Source organism: Culicoides brevitarsis, chromosome 2 (genome assembly GCF_036172545.1).
Source record: "Culicoides brevitarsis isolate CSIRO-B50_1 chromosome 2, AGI_CSIRO_Cbre_v1, whole genome shotgun sequence".
Taxonomy (NCBI): Eukaryota; Metazoa; Arthropoda; class Insecta; order Diptera; family Ceratopogonidae; genus Culicoides; species Culicoides brevitarsis.
In genome coordinates this window covers 32,719,659-32,740,171 of record NC_087086.1, presented here as the reverse complement: position 1 = coordinate 32,740,171, position 20,513 = coordinate 32,719,659, and the positions used below count along the sequence as shown (strand labels likewise).

The 20,513-nt window shown below is 30.2% G+C and overlaps 1 protein-coding gene across 5 annotated transcripts; it reads left to right on the top strand.

The window, feature by feature from the left end:
• The first annotated feature begins 768 nt into the window (after positions 1 to 768).
• Positions 769 to 19,397, top strand: LOC134831104 (rho guanine nucleotide exchange factor 18). Of its 5 annotated transcripts, none has more exons than XM_063844756.1 (21): positions 769 to 836; positions 8,765 to 9,309; positions 9,789 to 9,976; positions 10,038 to 10,167; positions 10,230 to 10,360; positions 10,759 to 10,830; positions 11,388 to 11,497; positions 11,656 to 11,773; positions 13,667 to 13,732; positions 13,869 to 14,204; positions 14,265 to 14,789; positions 14,844 to 14,976; positions 16,023 to 16,180; positions 16,239 to 16,351; positions 16,466 to 16,492; positions 16,577 to 17,475; positions 18,161 to 18,296; positions 18,347 to 18,455; positions 18,514 to 18,610; positions 18,701 to 18,804; positions 18,864 to 19,397. In XM_063844756.1, the coding sequence occupies exons 2-21, from the start codon at positions 9,079 to 9,081 to the stop codon at positions 19,141 to 19,143; spliced, it is 3,963 nt and encodes a 1,320-aa protein (XP_063700826.1). In that variant the 5' UTR covers positions 769 to 836; positions 8,765 to 9,078; the 3' UTR covers positions 19,144 to 19,397. The 5 variants fall into 5 exon arrangements, with proteins under 5 accessions (XP_063700826.1, XP_063700823.1, XP_063700822.1 ...); XM_063844753.1 differs by lacking the exon at positions 769 to 836 and adding an exon at positions 1,646 to 1,788 and having other exon boundaries at positions 16,469 to 16,492; XM_063844752.1 differs by lacking the exon at positions 769 to 836 and adding an exon at positions 1,646 to 1,788.
• Positions 19,398 to 20,513: the final 1,116 nt, after the last annotated feature.

Here is a 20,513-nt window from a genome sequence, read left to right as displayed (position 1 = left end):
TATTCTACTGAACGCCAACAGAACGTTATTTGTATGGCTTGCGTCAGTACATACCTGCGTTGGTCTATAGTAACGTGTACGTGACGCATAGGACATAAAACAGACACAAAAAAGCAAAACAAATTCGATCAGTTTATGGAACGAATGTCAAAAACAGGGATGGAGTCAACTATTGGGCTCATTTTTATATAAAAACTTTTTAATTTATAATTTTATATGCTTGGTTTGGGTAATTCGCAAAAATTTTAAATAATTTTTTTTCAAGAATTTTTTATATTTTTCTAAAATTTAGTAAAGTTCGTTTAAAAGTTGTTAAAAAAATCACTCACCTGTGACGATTGCCCCTCGTCGCTCATCGCCATGCACCTGCTTCGGCCAGTTTTGCGGAGCTACAACGAATATCTAGCTGCGGCGTTGCGTATAGCTACACACACGTACACGCTGCATATACGAAAAGCACTCGGATTGTAACAAAATTGTGTAAGTAAGAAAGAGGTTTTACGTCGTCGTCGTCGTCGGCAGTGTAGTTGAGTTGTGTTCCCGACGAAACACACACACAAAAAGAAAAACTCTTTTTTATTTTTTGCAAATAATAATTTTCTGTGACTCAAAAATTAACGCATTAACAGTGAAAATGTGCTAAAAATCGCCAGAAACCCTCAGAAACTCATACGAGAACCACCAAATGGCATTCGAGACACGGCAACACCCGAAAAAAATGCAAAAATTATTCGTTTCGTGCAATAAATAAAGAATTGTGTGTTGCCTCAGAAGTAAAGAATTTTTTTTTTCGTCGACTACGGGTGTGTATAACGTACGTGTATCCACAGAAAATCGTACGTGGTAAAGTTAAAGTCTTTTTTTTTCATCATCATCATCATCGTTCACGACTACCGAGCTCTGTGAATGTAAAGTAAAGCAAAGTGAATATCTAGTGAAAAAGACAACAGGTCTCTTATACCTGTGTGTAAAATAAATGTACGTACAAAAAAGTTTGTAGCCAAAAAAAAAAGTGTTTTGTGTCCAAAAATATCCAAAATTTTGCTCGAAAATAATTTTCTAAAATAAAAACTGAAAATATTTCAAAAAAATTAGAAGCCTTGAAAAAAATTATTAAAAAAATCCCATTTTCGAGCAAAATTTTCTACATTTCCTGTGAACTGTAAATTTTTTATGTTACAAAGAATTACTTAAAAATCATTATTTTGCATGAAAATTTATGATTTTTAATTGCACGTACACAAAATAATCCCATTGTCATCCATATTGTTTTAAAAACTCACCTGGATTTTGTGTGTACAGGTGTTCCATCGTCATTTCTGAGCGACTTTTAGACTTTTTGAGCTCAGAACGTAACCCGCATATTGTAAAAACCTGCCATGCATGCATTCAACTGATAAGCTTTTTTAATATAGTTTTTTTTTTGTGTGCTTTGAAGTGTCCGTAACAGATGATAAGTGAATATTCACAGACGTAACAAGTGTGTGTCTAACTAAAAAAAATCACAAAAAACGATAAAAAAAGACACGCAAGAATATTAAATACAAAAAAAAAAAATGAAAATGTGAAAAAGTAATGGAAAAAATTAAATTTACTACGAGAAAAGAAGAAGCAGGAAATTTTTTTCTGCTTTGATTGAAAATTAATTGAGAAAAAAAAATATAACAAAGGAAATTGATTGAAAAGTGATAGAAAAGGAAATTTAAGTGCTAAAGTTAATTTTAAAACGAAAAAAAAATTAAATTAAAAAAATGGAAGAATTAGACATTCGAGATAGGCTTTTGTCAGGTAACGAAAAAAAAACCTCAAGTACTAACAAAAAAAATTTACTAACAAAAAATATTTTCAAGCAAAAAAAAAAAACATTCCAAGTTCATTGTCAAATTCAAAGCTCAGCGAGTCGCTAGTACTTGACCTAATAAGTGGCTGTCGTCGTCGTTGTTGTCACAAAGTTTAGTTTTTCGGTACGCATCGCACTACTTATATCCGTTCATTGCTTGGCTAGAGAAGAGAGGTAGCTAAAAATAGCAGGATTTTTTTTTATATTTACAAATGTTTCGTATCCTTGCGCTCGTGTAGATTTCGCTCGTGTGTGGACGACAACGCCGCACACACAGTAGGATGGGGGGATGCGAAGAAGGAGGAGGGGGAATATGTTTACAAGATCATTCCGTGTGATACAGCTCATTATGGCGGAGGCACGTACAGTTACAAGACAAAGTTATGCTATTTTCCTTGTTTTTTTTACCTCTATGCGATGTACGGAGCGAGGTTTAATCTGCAATTTTTGGTCAAATGAGGCGCATGTTGCTCGTTTGCTGGCACGATGATGCAGAAAAGTGTGGAAACGGGATATTTTCGTGCGGTTTTGAGAGTGTTTGTTCTAAAAGGATTTTTCGTTCAATATTTCGAGAAAAAGGAAAATGGTTGGGAAAGAATTTTCGCTTTGATATGGGGGAAATTTGATCGCGTTGGTGTCAAAGGCAAAAATTTATGGAAAATTTATAGAGATTTGAAGCTTTTCACGTGGATTTTGATTTGTTGGTTTTTAAAATGGTTGAAAGTTGATCCAATTCTTTGTCTTTTTCTAAATTTTAAATTTTAATGAGCTTCTATTTAAATTTTTTTTTCATATTTTGTTTGTTTTTTTTTTTCTAAATTTTCTCTTTAAATTAATTTGTAATTAATTTATTAAATTTAATTAAAAAAAAATTAAATTAAATTATTAAGTGAATTATTTATTAAAATTATTTTTTAAAAGTTTCCTTTAACACTTTTTATAATTTTTTTAAATCATAAATTTAAAAATTCGTTAAAAAATTAAAAAAAAATTGATACCTAATTTTAAAAAGTTTAGTTTTTAAACTTTAATTTTGAGCAATTTTTTTTATAATAGTTGAAAAAAAATCAGATTTTTTTATTAAAATTTTCGAACCCTAAATTTAAAAAATTTTTCAAAAATTAATTTTAAATAATTATTTAAAAAAATTCAATAATTTTTTTTATCATAAATTTAAAAATCGTAAACTCACGAATTTGAATGAAAAATTCAAAAATTTTTACCTTTTTATTATATTAAAAAATTTAAGAAAGACAAAAATTTCCTTTTAAAATCGAAATCTCATAAATTTTTAATTTTTTTTCTTCAACTTTTTACATCGTCTTAATTCAACAATGAGGGAAACCTTTCAAGAATTTCTTTCGTAAAACTTACGGATTCTACGCACTTCCTTTTCCCATATTGGTATTAATCATTTCCTACCTCTTTCAACCGCAAAATACACACAAATATCTTCGATACCGCAACTGTTTATAAATTCCAATCACAATCATCATCCTTTCTTTCGTCTTGTTGAATTGATAGCTCTGACACTGACCGGATGACTCATAATTCTCAATTACTTGTTTTTGTTCAGTTTATTTTTTATTATTATTTTAAACTTTGCTAACCAAGCCTTCGGATAAAAATAAATCAAAAACATTCGTTCTTTCAAGAATTGTTTCGCCTTGACTTTGTCTTTGACGTTGAGGTTGACTTTTTAGTCGAAAATTATTTAAATTCACCTGTGTTCAGTTATTTTATTTTATTTTTTTTTGTGCAAAAAAAGAGCTCATGTTACAAAAGAAATTAAAATTTCTCAACTTGGTAACACGAAGAAGATTTTTTGACAAGAAACATGAAAAAAAAGATGTAAGAACAAAAAGAAGAAATAAATAGTAAAAACATAAAAAGTAAAACAATAGAAATAGACGAACGGTACTTGATTTCACATTCATTTGCATTCCAGTCAGTTCATCGTATAGGCAAACATACACAATAAGTACACATCAATTCTTTACGCTTCAAAGTTTCTATTTTTGTTCTGATTCTACGAAGTTGAGTGAAAGATGAAGGAAGAAAAAAAGGTTGCATTGCATTTTAAACCTGTTACGAGAGATTTGGGAAGGATGATAAGGAGAACAAAAGTTTCATGATGCAGAAATTGATAACATTTCAGTTTTTTTTTGTCAATTTTTGAATTGAGGAAGGTCTAAAATTGAATTTAAAAGTTAATTTTTTTCAACAGATTTCTATAAAAAAAAAATAAATTTTAATTTTTTGAACTTTTAAAATTATTCAAAATGACCTAAAATGTTCGAAATTTTTGAGTCTTATTCTTCTGAAAATTTATTTTATCAAATATTTTTAACTTAATTTCCTGTAAAAATTGTTAAAAATCCATTTTTTGAACTTTTTGTTATAAATTTGTTCAATAAAAACCCAAAATTTCTTCGAAATCCTAATTTTCCTTTGAACTACGCGCAATTAGAACTGATGAAAAATCATTCAAATGCCCTTCTCATCAATCAATATTCATAACTTTCGATTTTAATTGCCTGTTTGGACGAAAAAAAAAATGTACAATCATGATAAAAGGCACACACACAGCTACTCTGAACCCGTCTGTCATTCAGTCAGTTAGGCGCTTAGTCAATAGATCAATCAATAAATTGATTTTCAGTCACTCACATATTTATACATTTTTTTTCCAACGAGCTATTCTCGGAGAAAATAGGAAAAAAATACGTAAAGTAACCGCAATGGAATAACATTTACATGTCAATTGGTCGGAAAATTTAACCACAACGAAGGATTTTTTTTTGCTATTTTTGTTACTTGTGAAGATGTGAGTTATTTTTAGGAATAAGATTTTTCGTTTGCTAATTTTTTGGGGATTTTTTTTACTTTTAGAGCTTTTCAAGTGTTTTTTTTTTGGATCGAAATTGATTAAAAAAGTATCAAGAAATTTCTTAAAAAAGCTTAAAACAAAAAAAAAATCACAAAAATTTCTAAAATCTCATTAAAATTAATTTAAAATTTTTCCAAGAAATTTTTTTTAACTGAAAATCCTTCAATTAATGTCTCAGTTTGAAAAGAAATAAAATCTTTCAATTCCAATAGAAGCTAAACAGCCAGAAAAAACTTTCTTTAAGCATCTAATTCACCCGAAAAAACAATCTGCGAAAATAAATGAAATTCCTCCAATCAATCAATCACAACTCGTAATAATTCCCCATTTCCTCCGAAAAATTTCCTTTCGATTTCTCATCTCATATCTCCCGCGTTAATGGTGCCAATTTTGTTCAATCGCTTTTATTTATCAAGCAAATAGAGTAAAAAGAGACGGAACAGGTAAAAAGGTAAATTAATTAGCGGCACGAAAAATGTCACGTTCTTTTTTTTTCCTCCTTTCTCCATATTTCTCTTCGCTACACCTTTTTTCTTGTTGCTCCTGCAGCGAAAATTTCCCGTCAATATTTTATTATTTTATGATAAATAAAATAACGAAGAGTTTGTTTGCGTTTCTATGATATAATTTTCGCGTAATAAATAAATAAATTTTGTGTTTCCGATAACATATACATCAATTTTGCTTTTTAAAGGTGAGCCACGATGAACTTTGGTGCACACTCAAAAAGGAAAATGTCACGCAGGAAATTGTTTAAAACGAATTTAATGAGGTATAATTAGATTGCCGCATGTGAGTGATACGGAACAGGAACAATTTGTGCATCCGAGAGTTCTTGTCGTCGTTTGTTTCAAAAAAACAAGCGAATAAAGTATCAGTCGTCTCCTTTGAAGTTATCTTTTTGTTCGTTAGCCGGTTAGTTAGTTAATGATTGAAATCCGAGCCGTTATCGTAATAATTGCCGCTTCAATTACTGTTTATGTTTCTCCGCGTATTCCATTTCAAATCAAGACAAAAAAAAATCCTCGATCAGATTTCCGATAATATCGACGCAACTGTGGTAACAGTCATAAAAGAATAATGAAAGCAATAAAACAATATTAGCTGGTAATTGAATGCCAGAACCAAGGACGAAGATGGACAACAACAACGACGACGACGACGAGGAACGACGGAAGATAAATAGACAGACATCTGTGTGCTTGGTGCACCTGTTGCCTTCGTTCCCTTTTTGTTTTAATTCGAGTTTCGAGTTCGTGTTTGTCGTAATTGAGAGTAAATAAATATTTAGTATCGCTTTTAATAACGATATAAAAATAAAATATAAAACCAGTAATGGATTAAAAGTGGAAAAATATCTAGCTCATTGCATTAATGTGTCCTTTTCTTCGTCGCCCGTTCTCTCTCTCTCTGATGCATGGGCGCACGGGGACTCCGTGACGACAATGTGATGGATTACATCATGCAAAGTGCCGACAAGTGGCGGACGATTATGTGAGCTCTTGAGAATGAGTGGATTTCGTGACATTTTTGTGTCTTTTACATGGCGTGATTACAATGTTCAGGTGACACTTTATTACGTTTGGTTCTTACGTAAATATAGATTTTGATGATTCTTAGTGCTATCAAAGACATTTTTAGTTGTTTCTGATTCAATGTGTTTACTCTCATAAGCTTAATAGAGAAATCTTGACGTTTTTGAGACTTTGTCGTAAATTCATTGAGTCCTAATGGATTTATAAAAACTGATATGGGAGAGATTGTTAAGCCTTGGTTGCCTTTTTACCAATGAATATCAATAACTTTGTTAAAAATATGGTAAGATATTTTTGATGCATTCTGCCACAAACTTACAAAAAGTTAGTTTGGTACTTCAGATATTCTGGGGTAGCTCTACTATAATTATCGTATGTAAATCATATTCAAACTAAAAAACCAAGGTGAAAAAGAACATTTAAAATTGGCATATAAAGAGCCTTGGTAAACACGATGGAACCTGATTAAATGTAGAAATAATTTTAGAATTTAATGTTGAAGTCACAGTTTTTTACCTACGTCCTAATTTGTCTGTTGTTTCTCTCAAGAATGAGGAATTCTTGTTTAAATTGTCACTTTTAACCTTATAAAAATTCTTTTTAAATTTAAATTTATAGGCGGGTAGTTCTTGTAAAGGCCTCATTCAACTTTTTACCAATTCATTCGCTTCATGAATTCCTTGGATCCTAAAATTAAATGCACGATTTGGGCAAGCTTCACAAATGTGTTTTATGGTCTGGATAGTATCACCACAGTCGCTAAAAGAGAATCAGCCTTTCCCCATTTATGCATAAAGTTATTACATCTGCCTTGATCGCATCTAATTCTATTTAGTTTTAATCAACAATGTCTTGGCCATTGAGCTTCTTCGATGAATCGAGAATAAGATGACAATTTGTTAGGGCAGTGTTGTTGCATAAGTCCATCCAAGCACTCTTGATATCAAAAGTTTGGTTTTCAAAGACCCATGGCGGTTTCCATTTCAGCCTTTAAGTCTCTACTGATCTCTTTGAATGCTCTGTTCTTATTTTTTGAAGTTCATCTATGTTGGTTTTATAATTCAGTCAATTCAGTGTTGCTAGTTTAAAAATTTCATTAATTTTGTTTCTCAATTCATCACGTTCTGTTTCTTGAAATGCAAGATCAATTAAAAATGAAATATTGTTTAAAACTTACCTCAGTATGAAATCCTGTATCTTCTGAACTTTAATTGCTTCTTGTATTCGTCCTTTAATTTTTCATTTTTTTTTTCTTTACTTTGATCAACTGCATCTTCTAATATTAAAAAAAAATATTAAAACTTACCTCAAGAAAGCATCTGAAATCCTTGAAATGCAAATCCTCAATTCTTTTCTAACGAAAAAAAAAACTAATGAGAAAAGTCTTCTTTGCAATCAGCTGCAAGTAAAATATCACAAGTACATTGAAAGCATGGATCATTAGTCAATAAACTTACATTTTGTCGTAGTTGGCAAGGAGATAAGCCTCTCATATAACTTCCTCCTGTGCTTAGGTGCTGCTTTTGTAAATGATGTAAAGATGAAGGTGAATTGTTGGTAGTGCATCATTTTTCTAATATTTTTGCTATATTACGTTTTTTTCCTCATATATTTTCTTCTTTTAGTATCGTTTTGATAGGATTTACCGACGACACGAGTCATGATCCAAAATATTGATGTGTGTGTGTGTGAGAAACCTTGCGAAGGCGGTTTCCAAGCCACGCCGAGTTTATTCGACGAAAAATAACACAAAAAGTAGTGCAAAGTAAGCAGCATTAATAGACCGGATTATATGCTATATAATCTCTTTCTAAGCACCTACTTAAAATGTATCATAAAAGAGTTTATTCTTAGAGAGACGAGCGCACTACAAGTCGGTTTGTAGTTCAAGATCTCACCCAGTTTGCCACAAAATACGAAACACGAACAACGCTACAACGCTGGCAAAGAAAACAATTTCGAAATTGATTTTAATGGCTGTGTCGTACACAAAGCTTTTCATGGAGTACGCACTTGACATCATGCCAACTGACATGAAGTAGAATTTTATGATTGACTTGTCTTTTAAAATTTATAGTAAAATGTCACGTGTGCCAAGTTGCTCTGTGTAAATATAGGTAGTACACACAAAAGGAAAATCAAGGGCATGAACTTTACCATCATCCGCAGTCATTGTAAGGAAAATAAGGACGAGTCAGTCGTTCGGCGGTTGTGGAAGCGAAACCATATCAATTAAAATATCTTATACGGAAAAGTTCAAAAAGTGCAAATCCCAGTTGAGACGTTTCGTTAATCTTTCTTTCTTTGCTCTTTCTCGTGTGTCAACTTTGTGAGAAGATTGACACGTTTTTGTTGCAACTTTGTTAACTTTTCTTTGTAAGATTTGCACGTTTTTCGTTGTTTTGCATGTTTAAACGTTTTGTTTTGTTTTGCTTGCTTGGTTTGAATTAATTAGAATAAAGCTTTCAACTAATTTCATTTTTTCTCTTCCGCTCACAGAGGGAACTGACGATGAAAGTGACGGAGACATTGTCACAGATTTCTTAGATATCGATCATCCGCCGACACCAACATCAACTGTCGTCATTGGTATCAATAGCAGCAACGTTAGTAACAACCCATTTCTCGTTGATCCAGCCACGATCCCCGTTGTCGTCACGAATCACAGCAGCGGCAACAATAACAACAACTCGTCAATCTTCCTAACCAACAACAACAATCATCATCATCATCATCATAACTCGCAAATTCCCAACAGTGTTAATAATAATAGTATTTTAGTGTTAAACCAAAATAATAATAGCAATAACAATATGAATAATAACAACACAAATAACGCTAGCAACGGCGGAAGTGTCGTGAATAATGGCGGTGCTTCAACAATCGGCAATAATATGGTGCCAATAATTAGTGTAACGCCACATAGTCCAGGTGCCAAGTACAATTGTATACTCGAGGATACGCTAAATCAGCTCCAATGCATTCGGGAAAGTGTTGTGCAGATGAAAAATTCCTCGCCAAAGAGCGCAAATACACTCGGATTGGTAAGTTACAAAATTTCCTTAAAAATATAAAACAAAAAATCATTAGAAAATTGTCAATATAAAAAAATTTCAAACCACGTGACCTAATTTAGAGTATATATATTGAAAATTGAGCCCTTAACCTAATTTTGAATTTTTCATCCGAATACTTATAAAAAATGTTGAGCTTAATGCTTTTTTTAAAATTAAAAAAAGTAAAATTTTTTATTGAATTCTTGATATTTTAAAGAAGTTTAACCACGTGACTAAGTTTTCATTAAAAATCTTAATTATAGATTATGCTCAGAATTTCTAATGTTTTTTTTTTTAATTTTAAGGCAAATATAGTTCAATTTTTTTTATTTATAACTTTATTTATAGCTTTATTGAACTATATTTGCCTTAACATTAAAATAAAAAATCATGAGAAATTCTGAACATAACCTCAAATAAAATATGTAAAAAAACATCAAAACTTACCAAAATAAATCTCATTTCAGGTGCAAACAAGTAAAATTTTCACGTCATGTCCTGCCTTGAATGAACTGAACGAAAATGCGGGTTTCTGGCCTGTTGGCAATAGCATTTATAGTGGTATCAAACACGATCGACGAAAGTCATGGACCGCTGTGGAAGATCTCTCGGAGGCTGTGAAAAATGCTAATGCCAATAATAATTCTCATAAAAGGTAAAAAACTTACTTTTTTCCATCTACTTTATACCTAACCTCAAAACTTTTTGAAATCCAGCATCAGCTTATCCAGTCTCGACAGCGAGGAACAGGAATCCTTGCGAATTGCCGAGCGCGTTCATAATCGTTCGAGTCGCAATAGTACGGGAGGCATTTCTACTCACTCACTCAATGAAGCCGAATTACAAGTAAATTTAATCATTTTTTCATCATTTCTTCCTTACTTCAAAGGTTTTTTTTTTGTTTGTAGCGCGATATTGAACGACTTGTCGCTAAACGAAGCCTCGCACCAGCTATTCGTCAAGTCCCCTTACAGAAAAGTATTTCCACGCCGTCGATTGCTCCAATTCGACAAAATGCCAAAGAGGAAAATGTCTCGTCGTAAGTATTTTTTCATATTATTTTCCCTCGAGATTTTTTTTTATTTGAACAGATTCATTTTGAAACAATAGTTTCCCTTGTTTTCTTTTTAATTTAATTTTAATTTAGTATTTGCACATATTTAGACAATAATTAGTTTCAATGGCACCTCAATTAATTAACAGCTTGTACAGAAAAATTTCGCCAGAGGGCGCGTCGCAAAAAAGATCTTCCCGCGTGAAATTCAGGGTTGCTGTAAATAATAAAAAAATAAACTCAACCCTGAGTTTGTTTTGTTTCATTTTCCAAATAATTAAAATTAATTTCTTTTCTTTTGTTTCAAAAATAATTTTTTTATGTATATTTCGACGATCAAAATAAAAACAAAATTGGCTAAAAATTCATTCCGCGTTCTTCAGATCACAGCATCTCAGTGATAGTGAGGACGAAACTCAAGACGATAGATCTCTTTTATGTGTGAGAGACAAAAAGTAAGTCGATGCAGTGATGAAAGCAAAATCAAGCGTTTTGTTTATAATAATAATATTTGGAAATGTTCATTGTAGTGTTTCTGAACTGCCCTCTAACCTTCATTTTTTCTAAGTACATTTTTTTTAGTCTAACACTTTTTGTTTACATATTATATTGAAAAGTCACGATCTCTCTCACTCCTCTCCTCCTCTCATATATTGTTTAATGTGACACACTGGACGAGTTCATTTTCTCCCTTATCTAAAAAAAAACAAAAAAAAATCATCAAAATAGGGATCAAAATTGCATGGATGAGAAAATTGACATCAAGACTTCAGCTAAGCTAAGCACTCTTACGTAGTCATTAAAGTTTGAAGTAGAACCTTTCTCTCTCACGTCTATTCAAATCATTTTCAAAAGTAGGTAGCTCGTATAATAAAACTAAATAATGCTAAACTAACGTCTATTAGTTTGATTTTCTGGTTGGTTTTGTTTGTTTCAATTGATTAGTTTTCAAACAAGTACTTTTTGTTATCGCCACTTAACCTCAATTTAATGGTTTCATGTTTTCTTATAGTGAATTTACAGCGACAGATCTACCGGAGAAACGCCGGAAACGCGGCTCGTTGTTCTTTCGCAAGAAAAAGGACAAGAACAAAAACAAAGGAAACGCTACAAATTGTGATTGTAAGTACAAAGCGCCCTCTATATGTGTTTTTGTTTTTCTTTTTATCTCGAAACCAAACAAAAACAAACTTTCTAACCTCAAAATTAGATCTAAATATCTCGTAGTTGTTCCATTTTCCGCCCCATCCTCATAACACTTATCTACCCTTATTTTGCAGCATGTGGTGCAATAATTAACTTAGCTACGTACAAAGAACACGCAGTCGAATGCAAAGCTAAGCTGGTCAAATCGCAATCGTCGAAATTCGGGGGCAGCAAGAAAAATACGAGCACCAGGTGAGTTAATTCGAAACCTATTTTTCCCGCTTTTACACACGAAAATACGCTGCAAATAAATGCGATAGAGTAAAAATTACGAAAAATAATTCTCGAAATTCCCCAAATGAAGGTAAACAAAATTTGAACGAGAAATAGTCATTTTTAATTAATTATTATTATATTTTTATCAACTCCTTAATCCGCTTATTATTTCGTTTTTTGATTATCTTATGTTAAATTATTAAATGAATATTAAATTAGACAGCATTTGTGTCATGTTAAAGTTAATAAAAAAAATATTATTTTTTTTAAATATTTTTTTTTTTTTTGCTTGAATGAAAAACTTTTAAGTTTAATAATTTATTTTTTGCTTTTTTATCAATATAATTATCATTATATATGATAAATGTTCCAATTAAGAAATCATCCTATTAATAGTCTTTTAATTTTTTATTCAATAAAAAATTGTTTTTTGATGAGATAAGAGTCATAACCCAGTTAATTTTTGTTGTTAGATTAGATTTCGAATCATGTCAAATCACGTAATAATTTTTTTATAATTTCAAGTTATTTTTCTTGTTTCTTTATTTATATTTATTTCAATAATTATTAATTAATTTATTATTTATTGCATTATTTTCTTAGCGCTTATGAATAGCATCCCCATATAAATATTAATAATATATTAAATAAATTTTTGATCCATAACGCTTGAAATATTTGTGCATTTTTTATCCTCAATATCAATATATATTATTTATTTAAAAATATTAAAATTATTTTTTTTATTATTTAATTCAATTATTATTAAAATTAAATAAAAATTCATCCAAAAATAAAAAATCACCAACATATATTTTTTATAAACTAAAAATATATATTAAATTAATTTTAAAAAACAAGAAACAAGAAAAAAATAACAAAATTATCAAATTTATATAAAAAGCGGCAAGAAAATGACAGGATGTTATTCGCCCTGGAGACTTGTAGCCAACAAGCTTGGCGTTACATCACATAGGTAATCAAAATCGAAAAACAAAAAATTACAAACAAGGACACAAAATTGCAGTTTTAAGATTGAATCAGAATTAATTTGAGACAAAGTTAATTCTTGTTTCCAAAAAAAAAATAAAAATTTTCCATTTCTGTTTCTTGTTATACTCACAAACTTTTTATTAGAAATATTTTCTGAGTTTGGAAAAATTTCTCACACACAACTTCTCTATCTTCTCTTCAAAAAAATTTTTTGACAAAACATGACACTTTCTCGCTGATCTATCGCTGCAACTGTCTAGTCTTGTCTTGCTTTTCACCGAACAAAAAATTTCTTGTTTGAATGAAGTTTATTTTTATTTATTGCAAGTTTTTGTCCCTTTTTAGTTTTTATTTAATATTAAATTAATTATTTTTTGTCTCGTTAACATTTTTTTTAATGAATGTTTGATTGCTTCCAAAGCTTTGCATGCTTTTGACTGAAGTTAAGATTAAACATAACCTCAAAAAAAAAACACGTGTTTGTCTGATTTGTTTATTTATTTTTGTTTTGTTTCATTTTCCGTTCGTTCCGTTGTTACGTTTTGTCGAGCTTCTTGACACACGAGTTTGGATTTTCTTCTCTTTCTTCAAAATTCTTTCAAAAAAAATTTTTTTTCAAAAGTTTCTTGAAAGAAAACACAAAAAAATCTGTTCTGCCTTTCTCTTTCTTTACTCTCTAAAACGCAGATTACTTAATTTTAAGCAAAAAAAATTGTTATTTCATAATTTTTATCGTATTTTTATAAATTTTGTGAACAATGTTTTATATTTTTTCTCTTTTTTTCTTTCTTTTTTTATATAAAATAAAACTACATTACATTGCGCTTGCTTGTACCAAAAAAAATATATATAACTATTAAAAATAAAAAAAATCAGTCATCATCCCCAACATGATGATAGTCGTGACACATACGATGGGCATATGCCAAATGAGCATTCAAAGTAAGTATCAATTCGAATTTTTTTTTTTATAAAATCAAAATTTTATTTTAGGATTTTAGAGCTAGAATCCAAAAAAAAATGTTAAGAAAAAATTATTTAATCCGAATTTTTTGTGTTATTTTTGTTTAATTTGCAGTTACACGGAAGATGCGCCGCTTTTGCGTGAGGAATTTCTCAACGAGGCTCCCGTTGGCGTTCACGAACTCGGTGCAGAGCCCGTTTTGGGCATTTCGCTCGACGAACCCGACTCATGGAGTCCAAGTGTGCCTCGCGAAGTCGTCAAATCGCTCAAAGACAAACAAATCAAGCGACAAGAGCACATTTACGAGTTTATTATGACCGAAAAACATCATTGTCAGACGTTGCTTGTGATGCAAAAGGTCTTTGTGGAGAGCTTGCAGAGGCATTTTAGTCATTTGAACTTGGAACGGATGTTTCCGCGTTTGCAGGAGTTGATGGAAATTCACACAGGGTGAGATTTTTCATAATTTTTTTTCAAAAATTTTGATTTTTTATAAAAATTTAATTTTAGTTTCCTCAAAAAACTGCGTCTCAAGCAAAAGGAACGTCACGTGGTCGACACAATCGCCGACATTTTGCTCGACTTTTTCTCGTCGATGTCGGCGCAACGTCTCAAAAGTGTTTACGGCGAATTTTGCTCAAATCATCGATCGGCGCTGAACGTCTTCAAGTGCTACCTGACGGAAGACGGCAGTTTTGCCGACTGGTATAAACATTGCCAACAAAACCCTTTGCTCAAGAAGAAAGGCATTCCCGAGTGTATTCTTTTCGTGACGCAGCGTCTCACCAAGTATCCGTTGCTCATTGATCCGTTGCTGAAGTCGTCGCGCGAAGACAAAATCGAACAGGAGAAACTACAAAAAGCAATGTCTTTAGTTAAGGAAATACTCGTTGAGGTTGATGCGCGGGTCGCAGACAAGGAAAAGGAAGACCGGCAATTGGAGATTTTCAAGAGAATTGATGCCAAATCGTACGCCGTTTACAAAAAGGAGAAATTTAAGAAGTCGGATATCATTTCGAGTAACAGGAAATTGAAGTAAGACCAGAAATTTTAATTTTTCGAAAGTTTTTTGATGAATTTCTTTTTTAGATTCGAGGGAGTTGCAACTTTAATGCAGGGACGTTCAAAAATGCAAACCGTTATGGTTGTCGTGCTGTCGGATTGTTTGTTTTTCTTGCAAGAAAGCAATCAGAAATATACATTTTTCACACCAGAAAATAAGGTAAGAGTTTTTTTCGTTAAGTTTTTATTAAAAATTTAGAAAATTTGTCGTCAAACGAAGAATTTTAATTTTAAACCACGTGACCAATGAAAATTTTTATATATTAACCCAGTTTACATTTTTAACTTTTGACCCAATGCACATTTTAATTTTTTTATCCCAATATAAATTTTAAGTTTTTGTCCCAAAGAATTTTTTAAATTGTTGTTTTGATTGAGTTTTTGAAATTTTTAACCACGTGACCAATTTTTTTTTCAAAATTAAATAAAAATCATATTTTTAGGAAAAAATTATCAAATTTTTGTATGAAACCTATTTATAAATCCAAAAAAGTAAATTTAAATAAAAAATAAATGCAAATTTTGTGATTTTTCGAAAATTTTTTCCATCAAAATATTAATTTTTAACACTTTAAACTTGGAAAATTGATCACGTGGTTAAAATTTATTTTGAACAACAGAATGTATATTTTAAATTTTTGACCCAGTGAACATTTTGAGTTTTTTATAATGCAAATTTTGAAAATTTTCAACCACGTGACCAATTATTCTTTTCAAAATTCAATCGAAATGATATTTTTAACGAAAATTTCAAAAAAATTTTAATTTAATGTTTTTTAAAAATGCAAAAAAAAAATCATTTTATCAAAATTTTGTGAAATTAATCAATTTTTTCTCATAAAATTATAAATTTTTAACCACGTGACCAATTCTAACTACAAAATGTAGTAAAATCATATTTTTAAGGATTTAAATTAAAAATTTTTTAAAAAAATTAAATAATTTTTTTTTATTTTTAACTTTTGATGCCAAAATTATAGAAAAATTTAAGATTTCATAAAAATAAACAAACCATGTGACAAACTTTCCTTCAAAATTTGAAGAAAAATATTTTTTTTTTTTGATATATTTCTTTTATAATTTTAAATGAAATCAGAGAAATTTTTGATAAAATTTCATATAAAATTTAAAAATTTTCGAAATTTCGACATAAAAAATGTTTATGAACTAAATTTTATATTATTTTTTAATCAATTTTCTTTACAGGCCGGTGTCGTTTCACTACAAAAACTCCTGATCCGCGAGAAAGCAGGCACGGAATCTCGTGGCATTTACATTATCTCATCAAATCCTGCGTATCCCGAGATGTTTGAATTGAAAGTACAAAGTCCCAAGGACAAAAATGTTTGGATTCAGTCAATTAGGTAACGATTTTTATCTAAAACTTTCTTTTCAATCCCTTAACTTTAAAATTTTCTTCAGGAATGCCGTTGTGGATTGTCCTTCCTTCGAATTTGAACTCGAAGATCAATTATCCGCTGAAGAAAGACAAAAACTTTTAGAACAGAAACATCAAACGATGCGAGAAATCATAAGTAAGTAATTTTTCAAGCGTTTTTGCTTCGCTTTTTTAACCCAAAATTAAGAAAAAACTGAAATTGGCGCTTTTTAACACAAAATTTTGTATTTAATTGCTTATCGCTATTCAGCAGCTAGTGGAACTAGTGAGCTAGAAGGTAAATTAATGCAGTAGAAGAGCTTTTGACTAACGAAAAATTTATTTTTGAACGTTTTTTGATGAAATTAAATTTTTTTTGTAGGCAAGATGCGTATCAAGGACTTTGAACAGGCGATTTTGTTGGAAGAGAAGATCGCGTTGCAGCTGAATTTACTGCTGGAGCATCGTGCCAACAGCGGAAACACCGCAACACCCATAAATGTCGACACTTTGCTCGAAAGTTTCGGCACTTATCGTGATCTCGTGACAGACGATTGTGATACGGTCGAGATTTGGCGTCGTGTCTTGACGACAATTCACGATGTGCAGATGCTTGCCTCCTCGCTTTACACCGCAGCAACAGGTTTGCAATTCGCACGTTCCTTCAGTTCGGTCGGGGAACGTCAAAGTGAGCTTTATGTGTCGCCGACGCTTCCGAAACGCGCCGAAACGTTTGGCGGCTTCGACGAAAGACGGTCTCGGTTGTCGCGCGACGCCGTTTTAACCAATATTTCGTCGAATCCGTATCAAACGTTGGTCGCCCGGAGCGATCACGACAGTGCTCTGGACTCGTATTCGTTGAGTTCGACACGCACGAGCAACGACACGATCAACCAGGAGATGATTAAGGATCAGAATTATGCGGCGTTGCAAGTTTCGCATCATTTGCAGACACTTTTGTGCATAATTTCGCAGCAAATGACGACAATTGGGAGTTTGCAGACGCAACTTACGACGTATCGGGAGAACCCGAAGAGCATTTATCGGCACAATGATCAGTTGGAGGAGTTGCGGAACTTGCAGGATAAGTTGACGGAGGAGAAGGCGGAGTGGTTGAAGCAGCGCGAAGAGCAACAACGCGAATTAGACGAGCAACGATTACAACAGAAGCAATTACAGGAGCATTTGAGGAAGGATCAGGAGGATATCAAGGAGCAACGAGAGCAGTTGTACCGCAAAATGGAGTTGCTGTCGAATCAAGGACTCCTGATCTCACCTAATGTAAGAAAATTTTAGATTTTTTATCGATTTTGCCTCATTTTGAGACTTTTTCTTGAAATTTTTAGTTTAATGTCGGAATTTTGTTAAGAAAATTTTCAACTTCTTTAAAAAAATATTTAAATTTTTTCAAATTTTCTCATTTATAAATTTTTTCTTAAAAATTTTGATTTTTTTAAATAATTTTTTTTTTTAATCTTTGATTATTTTTTTTGATTGAACTTGAACCTGTTAATTTAAAAAAAATTCTGAAAAATTTTAAAAATAATTTTATTTTTATTTTAAATAATTTTCTCACATTTTTTAAAATTTAAATTAAATTAATTTTTTTTTTAATTTAAAACTTTTGTCTCTTTTGAACATTTTTTTGTGAATTTTTAAGATTTTTTTTGACTATATTATATTAAAATGAATTTTTTATTATTTTTTTTAGAAATTTTCTTTTATTAAATTTTTTAAAATTTTTATTTTTTATCAAAAAAAGTGGAAATTTTTTATAATATAATTTGCTATTTTCGAAAATATTTTTATAAATTCAAAATTATTTTAATTGTTTTATATTTTAGATTTTTGCTTAAAATTTTCTTAACTTTTTCAAATTTTTTCTAAAAATTTTTGAATTTCTTAAGAATTTTTTTTTTCATTTTTAAAAAATTTTTACAATTTCTTAAAATTTCTTCCATTTTAGACTCAACTTCCCGTACAAAGCAACGCAAACATCACTCAAACCGACGATTCTCAGCACGGGCATGACGAATCTCATACGGATTCTGCCGCATCTCACGTCATGGATCGTCGAAAGGAGAAATGGAGAAGTGCGAGTGGTAAGAAATTTTTTTTTCTCATAATTTTTTACTAATTTCATGTTTTTCAGTTCCCAAAACTCCTCCTGTGAATCTAATTAGCGCAACAAATGCGCCAAAAGTGACTCCCGGTCAAATTCCCAAACAAACGATACCGTTGAAGTTGAGTTCTTCTTCAAGGTTGGTCATAAAAATTATTTTTTTTTAGATTTTTTTTGATAATTTTTAACATTTTTAGTACGAAATCCAATAGTAGTGGCTCTGCTAGTAGTATTCTATCTCCAATATCTGCTGTTTCGCAAATGTTACCTTATAAGCTTGCTGACAATAAAAAGGTATGAGTGCTTGATGCTTTTTTAATCCCATTTTTGTCCCTAAAAAAATTTTTTTAAAATTAAAATTTATTAAAAAAAATATTTTTTTAGGGTTCTTCGTCAAACCAGCCAACAATAATTCCGCATCATTCGCGAACGGGCAGCAGTCCTGCTGTAATTCAACAGCCCGCGCCGCCTCTGAATCCGGCAACAAGGTAAATTTTTAAAATTTTTACAAAAATTACAAATTTTCAAAAAAAAAATTTTTTTTTAGGACAAACACTTACCCAAAACTCCCGGAACGTTATCGCCTACGCAGCTCCGACGGATACCCGACATCGTCGAGCAACATGCCTAACGCTCATGCACACGAAAAACGAAGTGCATCGGTTGTCGGTCAACTTCCCGTCGATATACGGCAAATAACGGAACACAATACGGCAGCGAATGCAGCAACAACAACAACCGTGACAGTAAACAAAGGAGCTAATGTGACTGCGACAAATAATAAGCAACCGCCAACGTCGGAGGAAGAAGAGGTGATTTTCTTTTGATGACCTCCGAATGTCGAGATACAAATTTAAACACATCAAAAAAATCATGAAAGGACAATCCAACTACTATATTTACTGTTAAGATTAGAGAAAAAACACACACAAGTCTTTTACAAAAACCATTTGCTAAAATTAAACAAACAAAAAATGTTGTTGTAGAAAATGTAACCTCAAGGAAAAAAAGGAAGATTTCTGTTTTTAAAACTAGTCCGCGAAATATTTTTTTAAATAATTTTAATTTTTTTTGTATTGTAATTTTTTTTTAATACGTCCAATGAGTACTTATGATTTACTAAAAGTATTTATTTTTTAAACGAATTTTTTTTAGGTAATTTTTTTATGATAATCAGCTTGAAGCAATATGGAAAAATGTTTCAAAAAAATAATTTTTGAATATTTAAAAAAAATAATTTTTTTTTTATTTATTTTTTAACGGTCAGTTTTTGAATTGACAATTACAAAATTTGTATTAAATTTGTCAAATTATTTTTTTTTTATTTAAATTAAATTGTAAAATTTCTCATGATTTTTATTAAAAAATTAAAAATAATTATTTTGAATTTTCAAAAATTAATTTTAAATAATTAATTAATTTAAAAAAATAATATTAAAATTAATTAATTAAAAAAAAATAATTTTAAATAATTAATTTATTTAAAAAAATAATTAAAAATAAATATTTAATCCAAAAAAATTATTTAAACAATTATTTATAATAATTAATTATAATAATAATTATTTAAAAAATTATTTAAATAATTTTTAAAAAAAATAATTATTTTTTTTTTAAATTATTAAATTAAATCTGAAACATTTTTCCTAATTGCATTGACCTTAAAAATAAAAAAAATATTTAAACAATTTTTACTCAACTTTTCTTTAGTTTTTAATTTTATCACGTGCTCCTGTAATCAAACTAAAGGTAGGCCAAACAAATTGTAAATAAAAAACTATTTAAAACAAATGTTACTTCAAACAAAAAAATATATATTTAAATAAAAAAGAAGAAGAAAAGGAAAAATAAATAAACTAGTTTACAGAATACAAAAAAATAATAAATAAAACAAAAAAACTACTAAACACTGTGACTTGTCAGGTCGTTGTTTTGACCTCATATTAAACAATAAATAATTCTAGAACGTAAAAAAATATTTAAAAGTGGAGATTTAAAACAGACAAAAAATATTTATTAATAATTAATTAAAAAAAACTATTTAAAAGGAAAAAAAACAGAAGAAAGACAAAAAACCTGATTAACTGTTAAAAATTTAAGAATTATTTGAAGTGAGATTATTAACTCCCTTCAAGAACTATCGTGATACTATCTTTAAATAATTAAATAAAAAAAATAATAAACATAATAATTGTTA